Consider the following 20100-nt stretch of genomic DNA (forward strand, 5'->3'; position numbering starts at 1 on the left):
ACAGATGAATGGATAAAGAAGATGTGGTATATATACACAATGGAATACTATGTAGCCATCAAAAGAAATGAAATCTTGCCATTTGCGACAACGTGGATGGAACTAGAGCGTATCATGCTTAGCGAAATAAGTCAAGCAGAGAAAGACAACTATCATATGATCTCCCTGATATGAGGAAGTGGTGATGCAACATGGGGGCTTAAGTGGGTAGGAGAAGAATCAATGAAACAAGATGGGATTGGGAGGGAGACAAACCATAAGTGACTCTTAATCTCACAAAACAAACTGAGGGTTGCTGGGGAGAGGGGTGTTGGGAGAAGGGGGGTGGGGTTATGGACATTGGGGAGGGTATGTGCTTTGGTGAGTGCTGTGAAGTGTGTAAACCTGGTGATTCACAGACCTGTACCCCTGGGGATAAAATATATGTTTATAAAATATATAAAAAATTAAAAAAATAAATAAATAATTTAAAAAACAACAACAACAACACACACACACACACAAACAAAAAAACAAAACTGAGTTTCAGGGGTACCCGGATGACTCAGTGGGTTAGACCCTCTGCCTTCAGCTCAGGTCATGATCTCAGGGTACTGGGATCGAGCCCCGCATCGGGCTCTCGGCTCAGCAAGGAGCTTCCTCCTCTCTCTCTCTCTCTGCCTACTCGTGATCTCGGTCTGTCAAATAAATAAATAAAATCTTTAAAGTAAATAAATAAGTAAATAAATAAAGTGGCATCTGTGAGCACAGTCTTCAAATTAATCCACCCAGAGGCACCTGGGCGCTTCAGTCTGTTAAGTGTCCAACTCTTGGTGGCAATCTCATGGGCAGTGAGATCAGGAACCCTGTCGCTCCATGCTCAGTGGGGAATCTGCTTGAAGAGCCTCTCCCTCTGCTCCTCCCTCCCTCAAATAAATAAATCTTTTAAAAAATTCACCCAGTTTTTATGTCACTTAGGAAAAAATCATGTATGAGTAGAAAAGCCTTGTGATGCAAATCACTTGTCCTTAGACACCTGTGGGTTAGACATTTAGCTACATGAATCTTACATTTCTAACATTTCTGAAAAGCTACTGCTTCCTCCAGAAAACTGGTTAGCCCATCAGAAAGTGAAGACGTCAGCAGAAGGGCAAGCAAAACTTAGCATACAGTGAAGCCTGCCATATTTTCTTCAACAATCTCTCCAATATTTTGAAAGCTGACAGCTTTCAAAACCAGCTAAGTCTCACTTCAAAATGCCAAGAAACTCAGTGAAAGTTCTCTGAATAGTTAACAAAGACAACTTTGAATCACATGTGCCACTAACTGGTTTAGGATTAATCTTTGGCCAAAGGAGCAGCCCTTGTGATTCTTCAAAGAATCATATCCAGTTCATTTTTACTGTGTTTTCGCTTAAACTGATTTATTTTGCATGCATTTTCATATTCAGCAGTATGAATATTGAAAAGGGGAAAATATAGGTATTAACCTTTAATGGATTTATCTAGAGGATTTATCATGGAGAAAAATGACAATGGATACTATAACCAGGAAAAGAAACCCTGAATTCTGACAATATATATTTCTGATTAGTTGTTATAAATGTTGTTTAGAATTGAAGTAAAAAATAATTTGGTTATTGTAAACAACTGACCAAACACTGTAAAATCAAGGAGGTTATATTTATAGAAAAATCTAGATAGAACTGGTAGATACAAGTTTTCAAACTCAATCGGGAATTTATCTTAGTTAAGTGAATAATATTGCATATTGTGTCAAATGAGATGACAACCAACATGAATAACTTTTAAAATAAATAACAACTGTAACAACAAAATTTAAATTTAAATATTCATCTTGAGTGTTTTCCCTTTCAAAGTAGCCCTCAAGTGTAATGTTACAAGAACATCTTCATTATAATGTCTTCACAGACACTGACACATATTTATTATCTATGATGTAAAATCTTGACTTTTAAAAAGGACTTTAGAAAAGCCACTAAAATACAACCAAGGCAAATCTGGTGAATAAGTGATTTTTTTTGTAAGGGGTACACTAATTTAGGTGTAAAATTAAGTTAAAGTAATTAATTCATAGTTACACCACTCATCTTTCTCTTTGATTAAATACTGTGATTATTTTGTGTTTGTACATAATGTATCTAGTTGCCTATAAGGAGAATTTAGCATGATGTAAACTGTCTTAGTATTGACCTTATTTATAATCTGAAAGATAAGAGCTGCCCTCAAAATTGAATTTATAAGGTTTTTCAGGGGTAATTTCAAGCCACTGAAATTTCAATGATAAAGAGTTGGGGTTACCTAAAATGAAAATTAAAATAGAGCTTGACACATAAGAAGTAAAACACATCCTGTATTCCTTCTTTGCTTATTCCAGGATCCTAAGTGCAGCTCTCCTTAGTTTTCTCATAGGTAATCAGGCTTCCTCTGAATGAGGGATTAGGGAAACGCCCTTACTTAGAAATCACACTCCTTGGCCTGCCTGCTGCTGATGTGGCTGTCTTCCTGTACTCCATATCATGAACACATTAGATCTGGTGTCCCACAACCATTGACTAGCAGAACTGCCCCCTCCTTATAATTGTCTTTCCTGCTTGTTCGTAGTATCCACGGCTCTGGATTACCCAGGAAGTCCGCAAGGAGCTCACCCTCTTGAGCCACAGAGTCAAGTGTTTTAGGTGGACTGCACTCAAGAAAGACTTTGAATCAACTGAGAGGTCTGGCACAGAAGATCTAATTGTTTACAAGGGTATGTGGAATGGAGGCCCAGCATCAGTAGCAGAAAGGTACTATGTTAGAAGTCACACCTGTGTTTTCACTGGCTTTCTCTCCAATCATTACTCTGTGTTCTAACATAATCTTTGTATACATATCATTGCACTGAGCTCACTCTCTTCCAGATAATCCAGGATCTCTACCCATGACTGTATTGTAATGGCATGTATGACCACGCCATAGCTAGTGATCTGCAAAGACCATTGTTAGTAACTATGGATTACTTGTAAGAAGGGTCATTTAGGGCATTTCCATGAACATAGAATAATTTCTTAATTTGATTTTTTAAAGACAATAATATTCTTTAGCAGAAAAAAATTGTAGACTAGGCATACTTCAATGATACAGAAGAAAAAGCAAGGTGCTCTCAAGCGTGACAGGTAATATTACAATGTCACATCAGAGATACACGCTAAAAATAATGGGTTACAAAGGGTGGATGACTAAAGAAAGATTTCAAATAAATAAAATAATGTCAGAGACACAGAGTAAGGAGAAACCAAAGACAAAATACTACCATTACTCTTCAGCCTGGAGATATCTGAATACAAAGTAGAACAACTTCCTCAAAACAACAGACATGCCAACCTGTGGAAAGATCTATATGATTCATTACTATAAAACATCTTTCCACCAGGGGGCGCTTGGGTGGCTTCTGACTCCTGATTTCTGGTCAGGTCAAAATTTCAGGCTCAGGAGATGGAGCCTCTTGTGGAGCTCTGTGCTAGGGTGGAGCCTGCCTAAGATTCTCTCTCCCCCAAACCGCCCCCGCCCCCGCAAAAAAAAAAAAAAAAAAAAAAAGAATAAAAAAAATTTTTCCACCAGAACGTAAATGTGTATTTTTTAATTTATTATTTTTATTAATATATAATGCATTATTTGCTCCAGGGGTACAGGGCTGTAAATCATTAGGCTTACACACTTCACAGCGCTCACCATTTCACATACCCTCCCCAATGTTCATAACCCAACTTCAATGTGTATTTTTAAAATCTTAATTATAAATCCCAATAATGATACAGAATGCTTACAATACCTTACATTCATAGTGTAAAAATTTGTAAAATGTTCCTTTCCCTTAAGATGAGATGAATCATCTAACTCCCAAATGGGTCTGGAATGTTCATAAAGGGGCATTATCTGAGTTCCTACTGTGCTACATTCTGAAGAATCAATACAGACAATAGTTAAAGATAAGAGTATGAGCTGAATTCCTATTGAAGAAAAGTTGCATTCATAATCTGATTTTGTTTGATAGAGGATCTTTAGCTGAATCACAAATATATTTTTTGAAAAAATGAAGGAGTGTGTGAGAAAGAAAAAGGACGGGAAATTATGTCTTTCTCCAAGTTATGGTATCCTTTTAGTTTCTTTTTAAAGCCATATAAATGAATTAAAATTTGTTTTACATTCTTTGACTAGAGTTTAAGTATCTGGTGTTAAGCAAGGTCTACTGAATGCTGATTCTAGCTTGGAGACATATTTCTATTACACTTATAAACATGGGTTGTTATAAATCTATCAACCAGCCAAATAAACAATCAACAGACCAAAACAAATGATTTATAAATTCTAAACGAATCTTGCTCTTTGGAGTGGGAGTCAAAGAATACAGTTTATAAGGTACCTCAAGCCATAAAAGACCATCTTTCTATTTATCTTATAAATCTTCCTCCCTATTTAGGTGTGTACATACACGTTTAATAATTATTACGGCCACAAGGGTGATATTATGAGAGGATAAGAGATGAAGTTCAAGTTTAGTGGAAAAAAAGGAAGTCCCAAAAAGAAAAAAAAAAAAAAAAGATAAGGCTTATAACTGCACAAAGTAACAGAATATGATTCATTATTAATTGCCATATGCATATCTAAAGATAATATAAAATACCGAGGCTTAGATAATGAACAAAAAAAGTAAACAAGTAAATTATTACAGAATGAATGAATTATTTGGGTATACTGTTATTGAGAGCTTAAATAGAACATCAAATGATAATGGCTAGCTATGAACAAAACACAAACTCCAAAAAGAGAGAGCATTTGATGGTCTTTATTTTTTGTTAATCTTTTTATTTTTTTATAAACATATAATGTATTATTAGCTCCAGGGGTACAGGTCTGTAAATCGCCAGGTTTACACACTTCACAGCACTCACCATAGCACATACCCTCCCCAATGTCCATAACCCCACCACCTTCTCCAAAGCATTTGATAGTCTTAATAGGGCATGGGGAAAGTATGTTACTAATAAATCAATTAATGCATGTTTATACTTATAAACTTGAAAAAATAAAAAATGATCTGTATTTCTTGGAATTTGTAGGAGTTCTGTCACTAATATGAGAATAGTGCTACTAATACTGGTACCAAAAATTTAACTTATGCATTTTATATCTAAAATTTTTAAAATACAAAAAAAGAATCTGAGTTAGCTTAGGAAAATTTAAGAATAAAATGAGCATAAATTAGGAGAAAAAGGCAAATGAGTTAGAGAGGGAAACAGGCATTAGTTACCATGGAAAACTCCAGGTCCAAAGTATGCTAATGCAACTTAGTGAAGTGCGCATGAGAAAAATACGCAGGTTTGTAGAAGCACATGCATAAATAAGATAAATCACAGATATGTGTATGTAGATTTGTGTATGAGTGTGTTTGTGTGTTTGTATAGAAATAGAGAGATGGAAATGCGCACACACACACACACACACACACACACACAGAAAAAGATACAGAGACAGATACAGAGATAGAAACAGCACCAGGCAGATACAGAACACTTTCTCATGTGGCTTCAGAAAAATCACTGTGTCCTCACATGGTCATCAACAACACATGCATAAAGTATAATAAATTTCTTATGGCAAATATTATTCTTAAATTATTTATATGGAATAGTCTTCATTTGCCAGGTCCATTCTCCAGTTCTCCCCACCTGCAGCCTCCACAGTGAGGCTGCCTTGCCAGTGGAAGGCCTCTGCAGGAACTTTCAAGTTTGGGAGGATAGTGAGTCCAGGGTATTAATTCCCAGGACCCACTTTCTACTCAGGTGTGGTTTGGCAATGACTGAATTGCTTGGTCTGTGGACAGCTCCTCCTTGGCCATCTGTTCAGCTACAGGCCTCCTCAGGATTCATAACTGAGTCTGGACCTCATTCTTTCAGTCCTGAGACAGTAGCAGTTTTTCTATTACATACTTAGAGTTGCTCTCTCATCCTTTGTGAGTTTCCCCTTAATTCTGCTCACATTTTTGTTAATAGTCCCTCAACTAACTGCATTTCACTTATCATTCTTGACTGTGTCATCTGTTTAATTTCTAGGACCCTGACCACTAAATTATAAAAAATGACATGCTCTTTTAGATCTCTAACTAGGAGAGCACAACAGTTTCCTAGCTAATTTCTATATGGCTAATGTACTATGTATTAAATATTAGAGATGTTCATAATCCTAAAACAAAACCAATGAAAAAATGAGTTTGGTTTCCATCTTATGTGCAGTCAGATGAATGCAACTTTCTTTGATTTGCACCATGGATATATCTATTTCATTCATTTGTGTGATTCTGAGCCCATCTAAGTAACACCTATGCTCAGAGTGACTAAATGTGGATGATCTAAAATTCATTTATTACTCTTCTGTGAATTGGACCGAAACTTCCTACGAGAAACAGATGAGTAAGGAAATACATTTCTGTAAAACTGAGCTGGGGTGATATTTTAAAATTATCAATTTTGAAGTAAACCTTGATCTTGAGTTTTTCAACAAAAATCATACATTTTGGTATATTTCACATGCTGTAGGTGGCAGTTACATAAGACCCTGAGGGAGAAAAAGCAAAATTGTTCAGTGCATTGTATAGATAAGGTATTACTCACTTTCCCCAAACTGCAGACCAAGTTTATCATGAAACCAACATACTTGAATTACACTTAAGAGATTTTTCTTTACAATATTCTTCCTCACTCTTAATGGGATCTCATATTTTATTCTGTGTATTGGATTTATATCTAAGGATATGTGATACCTTTTTGCCATGGATGACTAAATTTATCATATTATATTTTGAATATTACAGATATATACTTAACTAATAACCCAATAAATAACAACTGGTTCTGTCTTCAGAAATTTTTGTGTTTGGTGACAGTCTTGGGTTATAACATCAAGGTCCAGAATCACCACCTTTTCTTAAAAAGAAGCTGGATATTGTAAAGTTGATTTCTATTTCAAAGGTTTCAAAAGACTGAGGAAAACAAAAAATTACTACTTTAAAATGAGGTTATTCAGACCAGAGAGACGTAGAGTGACTTGTCCAAGTTCATGTAATGAAAGGGTGGCAGAGTTGTGACTCAAACACTCCAGGCTAGTGCCCTTTTCCTGTTAATTCAGAGCATTAAATGAATCAGAAAAAGATAAGAGCTCAGGACCATATAAAATACTAATGGCTTCCATAATTGCTTCATTTGTGACTAATCCTTCCATGTCTGGTAGTCTGAGTTCAGTATAGAGTTCCTATCTGATTTGGTCAACTCTACTGCATTCTAAATGTCAATTCCAAAAACCCTGTAAGGTCTTCCATCATGACTTGCATGAAATGGTCTATAACTAGAAAAAGGCTTTACTATATTCCTACCTCTGTTACCAACTAATCTTGGGGTTCTATTTTCTCTCTGGGCCTCATTTTTTCCCTCAATAATAGAAACAGATTGTTTTAGGTGGCTATGGGCGACCTTCCAGTGTAAGCAGTCCATAAATTTTTAATAACTTTAAAATTGAGAAAATTTCCACACACTGCAGGCTCCACTGTCTGTGAAAACCTGCAACTGTGATGGAATTTTCCAAAATATATCACTGGAACATTTGAGTGGAATTTGAATCAGTCCCCCAGCACTGATGGTTGATGGCATCAAAACAAAGCTTGAGCTTAGCCCCATATCACTCAATAGTTGAAAGTATTTTCCTAAATCAGCTACATATTCCATCACCAGAACAGTTGTAAAGTTTCAAAGGGTTGCACTAATTGACAGAATACTCCTGAAGTTTCAGATCACTCTGAATTTTAAAATCTACATGGTTATTTGATCCACTGTCTGCTACTGGAGATTTTACTAATACTAAAATTATGCTATGACATACTAAATGTGTTTTTTTTTTCTCTTAATTCAAATTTCTTAGATAAGTAGGCTTCATATGTAGGATATTTTGAAACCACATCTTATTACATTATCCTACCTGGAGAAGAAAGCTAGGGAATTTCTCCCAAGCTATGGGGAGAATTTCTGCTGGAAAACCTACAAAAACTCTAAGAAAATTGTACTCTTTTAAATAGGACTATTTAAAAAAAAAATGGAGGAACTATTCTCAGGAAGAACACTCAATGGAAAATGATCCTTTGCCCCCATCTCCTTGTCAAATCTCCTGCAAAAAGTTTAATTCTCAATATCACTACAATTTAGTCATTTTCTGGTGCTGCTAATCACCTTGAAACTTTAAATGCTCCCTGGGAACAACAAGAAACCCAGAATGAGTTCATTCCTGCACTAATGGGACAACCTCAGATTTAATTTCAAGTGGATTTGCTGAGCTGAACACATCTCTCTAAATTGCAACAAAATGATAATTGAAGTTAAAATAACTATTTCTAAGTAAAAGTAAAATGGAAATCGCATACCTTGATTTAAAGCTGTCAGGAGGCATGAGTTCCAAAGTATGAGTTGGTCCATATAGGTTTACAACATATAATTTGACGGTTGGGTTCATTTGACCTGCCTTTGAGAAAATGAAGATTGTAATACAAATATATTAAGCATTAAAATATATTGAGAAAAAAGAAAATGTGGTGTGATTCCTTTATAGTATTACGTTAGAACAGGGAAAAAGTTTAATTTCTCTGAAGTAGAAATGATTTTAAATTCAACAACCTGATTGCCTTCAATTGTTTTTGTAGATTGCTGTTTCTCAAGCATTTTAGTCAGACAATTAAAGGTGATGGAAAATCATGATGAGTTTATTCATTAGGCAGTGCTTCTGTGTTCTTTCCCTAGAATGACACCAGGAGGGCTGGCTTAACAAAACAACTAGTAGAACAAGCTGCTACTCACATTATAGGATAAGAAATGCAATGAGAAAAGCTGGCTAATTAAAAAAAAAAAAAAAGTTGAAGAAGAAAAAGAAAGAAAAAGATTTGCCAATATGGGTGACACATGCTTAAAATTCCCCAATACCTAATCCATCCCAATGCATTAAAAATACCTAGGTTTCCTTTTTTTTTTTAAATTAGATTCAGAGGTAGAATTCAGTGATTCATCAGTTACATGTAATACCCAGTGCTCATTATATCACGTGCCCTCCTTAATGCCCATCACCCAACAACCTGATGCCCCCTTCCCCTCCAGCAGCCCTCAGTTTGTTCTCTATAGTTAAGAGTCTCCTATGGTTTGCCTCTCCCCCATTATTATCTTGTATCTCCTTCCCTTCCCTCCAGTTCCCTTCTAAGCTTTAGTAAATACCAGATGAGGTGTAAGTGCTCCTTGGGAGGTGGTGGGCCACAGAGCAGTCTGCCTTCACTAAGTACATAGTTAGATGAGTGGAAAGACAGGGACAAGAATCAGTAATAACTAGCCCAGAACATTAGTATGCTTCTGGCTCATAGTATGTAATAAAGGCACTGCATGAATAATCTTACTAAATATCCTTACTTCCATCCTAAGAATAATTATAACCATTTTCCAGATGACAATGGAGAAGCTAAGCAAACGGTGGAAGGTAGATATCCCATAACCCGGGAAGCCACTATTTAAACCCAGGATGCTCTTCCCTGCTGTGCTTTGTTTGCTTCAGTTTGTTCCCAGGCAATGGCCTCCAAAGTTTTTCTAAAGATACTGTGAACTTGTAGGGGGCACAACAGGGACCTTTTACCAATACATCTCAAGCAATTAGAATGAATGAATAAGAGAATGTTAGCATGAATAAATAATGTAGAGAATCAGGTGACTGCTTGTGGGGCGCTGTGTTCCTAAACAAAGTGCTGATGTGTCATCGTGGAGCAGCGGATGTTTTAGGAGAAGACTATATGAGATGTACAAAGAAAGAGGCCATTAAAAGTGGGTTGAGTTAGAAGATGGACAAAAATCCAAGGGGAATTACAAAAGTGATTCTTTTAAAAAAGTGATTTAAAGATGAGAAAGAAAAATCCACATTCAAGTAATTGGCATTGACAAAACCCAAAGTTGAAGAGGACCAGAGGACCAGAAGCAACATAACACATTCCACCAGTAGTCCATAATAGCTCCTCGAGGACTATGTTGTTAGGCTAGTAAATACAACTAGTACAGAGGGGAAGGCAGAAGGATGAATGAATGGATCCCAGAGGATGTTCAGGGATCATCCCACTGTGTGATCCCATAACGATGGATCCCATAACTTTGTCCAAGCCTGCAGGACGTACAACACACACAGTGAACTGTAATGTCAACTGTGGACTTTGGGGGATTATGACGCATAGCTTCATCAGTTGTAACCAATGTGCTGCTGCAGGGAGTGGTGCTGATGATGGGGAGACTCTGCACGTCTGTGTGTGCAGGGGGCACATGTGAATTCTCTCTACCTGTCAGACTTGTGAACCTTAAGCTGCTGTAAAAATAGTCTTTTCTTTTTTATTTAAATTCATTTGGTCAAGGTATTGTACATCATTAGTGTTTGGTGTAAACAAAAATGACTGGCATATCTTTGGGGGTGCATCATACACAATTCGGAAGTTTTGAGCCAATGGAAGGAGTCAGGAAAGTCCTTCGCTACAGAAACACTATGCTATGAAGAGAGATTATGGAAATGGTTCATATAATGAAGGGATTCCTGGAAGATAAGCTATGATCCTGTCTCACAGAGAAGGCTCTTGTGTCAGATTTTATAAAGCTTTTCACTGTTGTAAACCCCTCAAGTGCATGGGCACATTTGTCTTGGGCAATTTAGCCTTCTACCACACAAAGGAGCTCCTTTTCACATCACTCCCATTTCAATTTAATTGCCATGAGCCTCCCTGAAAATCCTGGCCTTATCCATATTTTTTAATCTAATCATTTCTCAAGTTTGACAAGGTTTATTAAAAATCAGAGCCGGGACATAATATTTAGTAGTGCCATTGAAAGTGTTGATCTTTGACCAGTGGCTTTCATCAGCAACACCCAGAATCTTAGAAACAAATTCTGGGCCCCCCGCCAACTCAAAAATCTCCAGGTGTGGGCCTAGGAGTCTTTATCTTAACAAGACTATCAGATAACTATAATTTGTATGTAAATTTTATAAGACTCTGATATATATTTTTTCCAGTAATATATATTATTACTAGTACATAGAGTAATGCATACATGTCCAATAACATATGTTATCATATACATACATGTACACAATGATATATATTATAGCTCAGTGGTTATCAGAGGTGTTAGCCTGCATCAGAAGTACCCAAAGAGTCCCTGGGTGGTACAATCAGCTAAGCATCTGACTTGATTTTGGCTCAGGTCAGGATCTCAGGGTTCTGGGATTGAGCCCCACATCGGGCTCTGCACTCAGTTAGAGGTCTCGTTGCCCTCTCCCTATGATCCTCCCTCCACTCACATTCTCTTTCTAGCTCTAAAATAAATAAATAAATAAATTTTGAAAAGGGGGAAAAAATTACCCAGAGGACTGGAGGGCTTGTTTAACAAGATTTTAACCAGCATTTCTCATGTCATGGGGCATGAAAATCTCATTTCTATAGTTTCCCAGATAAGGCTGATCATTCTGGTAAAAGTACCACATTGTGAGAACCAGTTTAGCTTAACCCATGAGTCAGAGAAACCTGAGTTTACATTTTGACTGCTATTTACTAAATATAGATCATGAGCAAGATGTTAAGTATTAATTATTATTATTATATTAATATATTATAAATTATTATATTATTAAATTATAAATTATTATAAATTAATATTATATTAATAATATTATTAATAATAAAGTAATAATCCTCAAGTATTATTTTATTATATTATCAAAAATAAGACAATACTTCACTGAGAATATGTCATAAGTCAAAAGTTTTGAGCCAAAGTAGGTTTCCGTTCTATAGCTATAAATATCTCATAATTCTGTTATGTGGACTAACAAAAAGATTATCTATAAAAGTCTTAAATTTTTAAGAAATATCTAAACTAGTATATAGTAGTGAATTAGAAGTAATTAAAACACTGACTTCTCTACTTGGTAAAAAAAATTCTGCTAATTGTTAAAATCCTTCAATAAGCTCATTAAGAAAAAGAGAAATTTAATTAAGTTTGATGTTTCTGTCAGTTCTTATCAATGATTAATAATTTTATGACATCCTTTGTCAAAGACATATATGGTTATTACCAAATTGTAAAGCAGGGATTTTTTTGTTTGTTTTGTTTTGTTTTTAAAGCTTATTTGTTTCTGTATGCATATACCTGTAAAGGATTACTGATACCCCAGTTAGCTTTTACATGGAAACAAATTATAAAAGTTGTGTACACATGTGGCCAATTTTAGACAAAAAATACACATCAGGCTGTTTCTAAAATTCAGCTGTCCAGCATTCTATAATCCCAATTAGATTTTTATCTCTCCACGGAGTTTTGAAATTAAGTGCACATTTCAAGTTCATTTGTACCTTTTTTAATATTTGGATCATTTCAATAGTTTGCAAATTAGAAGAGTTCATCTATTTGCTTTTTATAGTCACATTTGCCAGAAAGACTGCATATCTACAGAATCCTTCCTCTATGATTCTGAAACACAAGCCTCAATAATAATTAACCTTATTTTACTGGCAACTAAATTGTCATTAAATGAGATAATGCTTTAATTAAGAAGATTAACCTGAGGTTACTGAGATAGAACTGTGCATCTCTTTTGTGCTGAATTGCTAATGATAGGGTATTTTATGAGTTCTGAATCATGCTGAATTAAGTAAAATACAAATATATTTGTTTAGTGTAAGTATTTCATTAGTAAATCTGACCACATTGAGTATTTGCTGCACTCATTTTAATCTAGTTTAATTTGAAGCACAGTTTAGTGTGAACTCTATGAATTATTTCAATGTCAAAGTACTACTTTTTGGAATTTTATTGCAAAAGTAAGAGCAAATAAAAATAATACAGTTGTTGGTGGAAGACCTAGCAAATGTTTTGTTGTAAACCAGAAAATAAGACTTTTCAAAGTTCCAGTAGTATACCCAAAATGATACTGAAACGTGAGAACAAGGATCAAGCACAGATCTTGCTTTTTTGAGTCCTGTTGTCTTAAGTACCTGGGCAGGGATTTCCTACTAAAAACCTTCTGAGGACTTACGATTCTTTCTCTCGGCGTGGCACCAGGAATAGCTATCTTTTCTTTATGATTAACACTCCTCAATAGTAGTCACTGACACACATTCAGGACTTTCACATTGTATTACAAATCCCTCTCTATCTCTTTCGAAGAGTGAGACTGTCTAAGAATCCTATGTATATCCCACTACGTATATAGGTAAGTCATTAGGAGTAAATGGAGCAAACAGAGCTCCAGATGTATTTGTTAGCTTTCCAAGAAGATAATTTTGATTCCAGCTATGTTTTTGGAGATACAAATTAACCTCTGGTTGTTCTACAGAGTGGGACAGAATCAATAAATCTGAGTTATTTCCCTGTTCTCAAAATAACTATGACTTTTATAAAAGCACTTAGCCTTTTAGAGAGCTTCGTCTGTCCATCCGTAAGTACAGAAAATTGTGAAGAGGTCCAAATAAGGGGGGGGGGGGAGTGAAAAGTCTCTCTGAAAATATGAAGCATATTATTAGCACACCTGATTTATGCAATAGCAAATATTTTTTTTTTAAGATTTTATTTATTTATTTGACAGAGAGAAATCACAAGTAGTCAGAGAGGCAGGCAGAGAGAGAGAGAGGAGGAAGCAGGCTCCCTGCTGAGCAGAGAGCCCCATGCGGGACTCGATCCCAGGACCCTGAGATCATGACCTGAGCCGAAGGCAGCAGCTCAACTGAGCCACCCAGGTGCCCTTCAATAGCAAATATTATTATTTATGGCTAGCTTTACTATTAAGAAACATTAAATAATTAATAAAATAATAACTTACTAATAACGAAGTGTCTAGGTTTCTCAACCCAGGATCCTCCGAAGTAAATTTGCTCAGACATTTCTGTTTGTCTATTTGTTTGCCTCAGTCTGTTAAAGTTAAGAGGCTCTAGGAGTGTCCAAGTTCAAGCACCAGCAGCCCCTAACTGAGAAGGCAATTTGAAAATGCACCTATGGCATTTGGTCTTATGTTGTGAGTCCTAAGATCCCCACTCCTCTTGGGAAATGAATTACAAAATGTTGCTCCTTCCCTGGGGCTGATTTTATTCCCTTTGTGCAGTTAGAAAACCAAACAGTCGTGTGTGAATATCGTGCCTGGTCACATATGCTTCTCACAATACGCTACTTCATTCTGTATTTAAACTGTCAGGTGAACCTTCATTATCATACATGAGAATTAATATATTTGAGAAGCTTTTTCAGTCATTTCTCGGGGGGAGGGGGTGCAAATACACTACAGAGGAACGAACTATCATTCATCAAACGTGACCAAATCTAAACTACAGAAGTGGTAAGTCATGTACATGAAGTACAGTTAAAAAATCTCCTGGTGACTATGGGTTTTTTTGTTGTTGTTAGGTCAAGTTGCCATTGTCTCCTGAAGATCCCTGAGTGTATATGCCCTCTAATTTATAACCAGAAAAGATAAAAAAAATAATATTTCAAAATTGGAGAATCAGATTCCTCTCAACCTTCTTGTCCTTCTCAGCTGTAAGCCAGCTGTTTAATACCACAGTCTATGGAAGGAAGGTGCGGTGGACAGGGGGAAAAAACATAACAACAAACAAGACGGTGCAGAATCTCACTGAGGAAACTCTATTCTTATCCCCGACTCTCTATATCCAAGGCTATCTTTCTTCCTTCCTCCCTCCCTGCCTTCCTTCTCTATTTAAGTACTTGAGTCTGGTGGATGACAGGAAGATAAGAAAAGTCATGCCTACCCTCACCATGCTTTCATAGAATAATCTATGTGATGGGTAATTTGTCCAATTCCATGCCCAGTTAATGTAATGAACAGGTTACATTACGGTATAAAACCTATCATGCTTGTGCTTGGGAAACAAACTACAACTCACTCAGAAATGGCTTAAAAGTAGCTTCTGAGGGCCCCCTGGGTGGCTCAGTCCAGCCAGTTAAGCATCTGCCTTTGGCTCAGATCATGATCCCAGGGTCCTTTGGCAGGCTCCCTGATCAGCGGGGAGTCTATTTCTCCCTCTCCCTTGGGCCCCCTTCTGTTCATGCTCTCTCTCGCTCTCTTGCTCTCTCTCTCAAATAAAGAATAAAATCTCTTAAAAACATAGCTTCTACACTGAATTAGCAGCCACCTCTTACCTAATTAAGAGCTGAAATGTGTAAAAAAGTTTCCTAAAACATCTTTACATGATTCAAGCACAGAAGCCTCATTCATGAGTCTTTTTCTTTGTAATATAAACACAGGGGAAATGTATTTTTTTTTTTAAAGAGACCTTAAGTTATCAAAAATGTCACACCATAGGAAGAAAAAAAAAACATAACAGTTACAGTCCAGATGTTTTTGCAACCTGCTCCCTTCTTTGAAAATAGTTTTGCTCGCTGGGCAAGAGGTCCATGTTTGCCTGACGCAATAAAATAGTTCCGTCTATCTTAGCTACAACCTGGCTGTGGCTCTACCCCCTCATGTTATAAAGTATGCTCCAGAATATGCTCTGACAAAATAATAACTGATGTTACTACAAATACAAATAAATTCTTTATGCTTAGTCTATCCTTTATTGGTGATTCTCTGTTTAGTCTATTCTTTATAGATATTCTTTATGCTTAGTCTATTTCTTACTGGGGATGCTTTCTGCTTTGTCAGTTTTCTATGGGACATTTATAATGCACATTAACATACAGTATATTAAGTGCTCTAAGAAAGCATCTGCAAGAACTTGGGCTTTATTTTTAACTAAGAAATTTCAACTTATTTGACCATGGGACTTCTTCTTTCCTTATAAGGCCAGTAACAACCAGAACAAAACAAATGTTAACACAGAATGGACTTTGGAGAAACCTGTGACTTGGCATCAGTGTTGCCCCTTAACTTTTCTCATTTTCTTTCTAACTGGGAAGGTGGGGGAAAAAGAATGAGGGAACCAAAGAGAAAGAAATGCAGCAAACGTGGCAGTTGGGAAGCCCTGAATCGTCTCTACTTCTTCCTATCCGAACACTGGACAGGCTACTGCAAGTCCTGAAAGATGACTCTGCCAACCAGGAATGAAAAGCTTCCTTTTTTTTCCCCCCCTGCAAAGACAACTTGTTCATGAACCAAGGATACTATCAATCAAGTCACTAGTGCGGAGAAAGAGAACAAACGAGTACTTTCACGTTACTTACCTTAGGATATGGATACTGCTTTCCTTTGGGATACAACGCTCCAGTAAATCGAGGGATAACCATGTTAGGCACCAACGAATCATTTATCATCAGGAAGGCAAGCCTTTCTCCATCTGGTGACCACCAGTGGGCAATGTGAGAATGCAGAAGTTCCTCTAGAATAAATGAGTGTTATTTGAAACCAACTGTAGAGATGTGGGCTCAGTGACCCACAAACATCTGTCCTTGAAATCTCCATTGCACATATACATTTTTTTCTATATAATGTGTTGGATTTTATCAATGTTTTAGAGAATTCTGCATTTCTGGGCTCCCCTTTTAGTCACAGAACAAGCAGATGCAATGGCAGGAAAGAATGAAGCAATGAAGTCAGGATTTCACAGGCTGTCAGCAATGTGGACAGAGAAAGAGAAAGCACTGCTGGAGTAAAAAGAGTAGGAACAGTAACTGAAGACTGAAATATGGCACAAAATGTATTTATGTCTCCACTCATTCACATTTGCATTCAATCATATTTCCATCATTAAGCACATTAAATACCCACTCTCATCATCAAACAAGTTGAATACCCACTACACTCATGAAATTATTTTAAGCTATAAAGAAAGAGAATGAGAAATTCGTTATCTTTCTTGTGACCCCAGCTCCACTATTCACTTGCCTATACCTGCTTTCTGGTCCAGAAGATTTACACGGATGAACTACAGCAGAAGGGCCGCCATGCCCTCCAGAGCATGACCTTTATGGTACTATGGCAAGAGATTAGAAGGAGGAGAGTGAAGTCAGAGTATGTATTCCCTTGGCTCTACCATGGAAAGTCACTTCAGTCTAGCTGTATGTTTTAAATGATGTCACTACCCCTGTCAATGCAGTCTCTTCTGTGAAATTTTCTCTTTTTGTATCTTGTAATGGCTCATTTCTGTGGTCACAGGGGTAACTCGAGCTTGGTTGCTACTAGTCTAGATTATAGCTCTGTCCTTCATGGTTTCCCTTTGTAAATGTGGCCTCTTTGTAAATAAATCTTCAGATTACTGAATGTGCCAACTTTGTACCCTGGCAGGTACCATGATGAATACCAGTAAGAGACTCAGAAAAGGGACCTTTAAAATTAGATTTTGAGATTAAGCTGGTGATCTATATCTATATCTATATACATCTGTATCTGTATCTGTATACATCTGTCCTACCTTTGATGTGATAATCACCTTTCCAGGAGGGAACTGGAGCATAGATAATCCATATCAAAGGATGGAATCAGGAGTAATCCACTGTCACTGGTGATGATACAGAATGAAATACAGATAGAGATGAAAGGTTTTAGGAGGGTAATTGGTTGTGTACTTAATTGTTACAAGAGTGGCAACTGTAAAAACTGTAAAATGAAGCTCACCCGGTTCATATAACACCTCAGGGAGATTCCATAGGGATAAACTGAAATAGGAACCACGTCTGCAAAACCAAGAATACAAAATAGGTCACCGTGGCAACTCTGAGGAGTCCCTCCTTCTGCCACTGCAGACGGATAAGGCAGAGGTCCAAGAGAACACAGTAAGGGTGGCACAGCTATGACACAAATTAGGGGCCCTACTCCAGGTGTTTTTTAAAGCTAAGACAGAGATATTGGTGGAGAAGTCCTAGGACACTGGCAGATAGGATAAGGATGTTTGGGTAAACATGTGCGGTATACCTGTGCTTTCTGGACTAGTCTCATAAATAACACATTCATAGTGGAATGTTGCTGTAAGTGTCTAATATTATGGTTGAAGATGCTGAACCTCAAAATTTACACAAGTCTCCTTTCTGACAGAGGCAGCCTCTCTCCCAGGGAGTTAGACATTCTCTGCATTGAGGCAGGGGGAAAGATAAATTCCAAAAAGCTGAGGAATCTGTATCCCTAAAAGAGTATTTAGTGATCTAGTAGCATAGTATACAGCAAGGTATCTCTTCTAAAGTAGGAGAAAATTTGTTGGAATTGTACTTACGCTAAAGTAAAGAGGGAGTAGATTCTTCTGATTCTGAGTAACAACTTAAACCACATTCACATATGTTGCCCTGTTCTACTTCCCAGGTAACCTGTAAAGTTGCCTGTTTTGAGCAGAGCCTGTGCAAGAAAGGGCTCTGCAGATCAGGGACATGGAACAGCTTTCCCTACCATCTTCGTTTTAAAGGTGCATGGTAAACAGAGATGCTGCGTGGAGCTTCTGACACATTATTATGGCAATCAAAGCACAGGCATTACAAGCTTGAGAGGAAGGCCATTTCCTCCCGTGCTGATAAATATTCTTTTCAAAAGCAGCTCTCTCCTGGGCTCTTGCCGAAACAATTAGCCTGACCACAGGATACCAAGTGGCTATGCAGACCATCAGGAACTGACTCTTATCTGGTTCACTGACTGTAAAACAGAACACATACAGCAATATCCCACTATAACAAAAGGGGCATATATGGGACTGGACAGAATGCATAAGTAAAATGTCCAGATTATTGCATCCTCTGCTTTACCCTCTCTTCTTCAGCTAATATCTAAACAAGATCTGTTTTCTAAGACACACGGATAGGGGAGGAATAAATGGAGGTCTGGTTTATGGACAGGTCTGCATGATGTACTTGAAAACTCTGGAATTGGAAAGGCTCTGTACCACAATCTGAGCAATGGCATTAAAAGACTAAAGGAGGGGCGCCTGGGTGGCTCAGTGGGTTAAAGCCTCTGCCTTCGGCTCAGGTCATGATCTCAGGGTCCTGGGATCGAGCCCCGCGTCGGGCTCTCTGCTCAGCGGGAAGCCGGCTTTCCAACCCCCCTCTCTGCCTGCCTCTCTGCCTACTTGTGATCTCTGTCAGTCAAATAAATAAAATCTTTAAAAAAAAAAAAAAAGACTAAAGGAAACATAAACTCCTTCCCGTTGGCAGACTCTTGAACAAGATATGTACTCTTCTACTTCTTGTGGAAGGAGAGCTGGCTTGAAGCACAGATCTACCCTGATTCATGCAGAGTAACTAATAAAAGACCTGATTAGGGTTATGGGAAGACAAAAAGACAAGGAGATTTAGGGAAAGATAACTGCATTGACTTATCAGGAGGGGTAAAAATGTAAAAATATGAAGATATCAGTATCCTACTTAATACCCACAAGAACACATCCACAGCCAAGGAGGCTCTCAATAATCAGATGGACCGTATAACTACCGGGCGCATGTCCGTCTGCTTTGGCTCCCACCATTACCCGTCAATGATAGTGGCCGTCATTCAACTCTTGACATGGTATGATTTCCCAGCAGGACCAGCTGGCTACCTGGTGGCAGGGAGATTACCTGGGAAGCATTCCATCAAGAAGGGGTAGCATTTTGTCATTACAAGATAGACACAGGCTCTGTATAGCTATGCCTATGCTAATCATGGAATTGCAGAATAGCTTATCCATTACCACAATAATCCTCTCTCCATCACCAGGAAACAGGAACTCTTTTACAGCAGAAAGAATGGCAATTAGGCTCAGGCCATGAATTTCACTGTTTTTTTTTTTTTTGTTTTGTTTGTTTTGTTTGTTTGTTTGTTTTAAGCTATATGTACCTGGTTTGATGGAAGTGTTAACTAGTCTTCTCTATCTCAGTCTTGGTGCTAAAACAATCCTGAAGTTGGGATGTCATCATAGAGCATACATATGTCCCTCTCTCATGGCCAGAAAGCAAAGATCTAGGAAGGGGTAGAAGTATAGCATTCTCTATCACTATCACATCATTACCCCACTGGATATATTTTGTTTCTTGTCTTCATGATAAGGAGATCAATAGGTTTCTGAGTCCTAATGCCTATGGCGGTGGGGGTTGCTTCCACAAAACAA

General features: G+C 37.4%; 1 protein-coding gene across 2 annotated transcripts in view; it reads right to left on the reverse strand.

Annotated features, from left to right (window-relative positions):
* Positions 1–20100, reverse strand: part of DPP10 (dipeptidyl peptidase like 10) — a 1364876-nt gene that overhangs the window by 87874 nt on the left and 1256902 nt on the right. For both annotated transcript variants that reach the window (XM_004773359.3, NM_001310171.1), the window contains 2 exon segments: positions 16262–16416; positions 8446–8543 (listed from right to left, as the gene is read on the reverse strand). In XM_004773359.3, coding sequence (XP_004773416.2) covers positions 8446–8543; positions 16262–16416 — 253 coding nt within the window.

The sequence above is a fragment of the Mustela putorius genome, unplaced genomic scaffold (genome assembly GCF_011764305.1).
Source record: "Mustela putorius furo isolate JIRA1106 unplaced genomic scaffold, ASM1176430v1.1 tig00003867_pilon_pilon_pilon, whole genome shotgun sequence".
NCBI classification, from domain to species: Eukaryota; Metazoa; Chordata; class Mammalia; order Carnivora; family Mustelidae; genus Mustela; species Mustela putorius.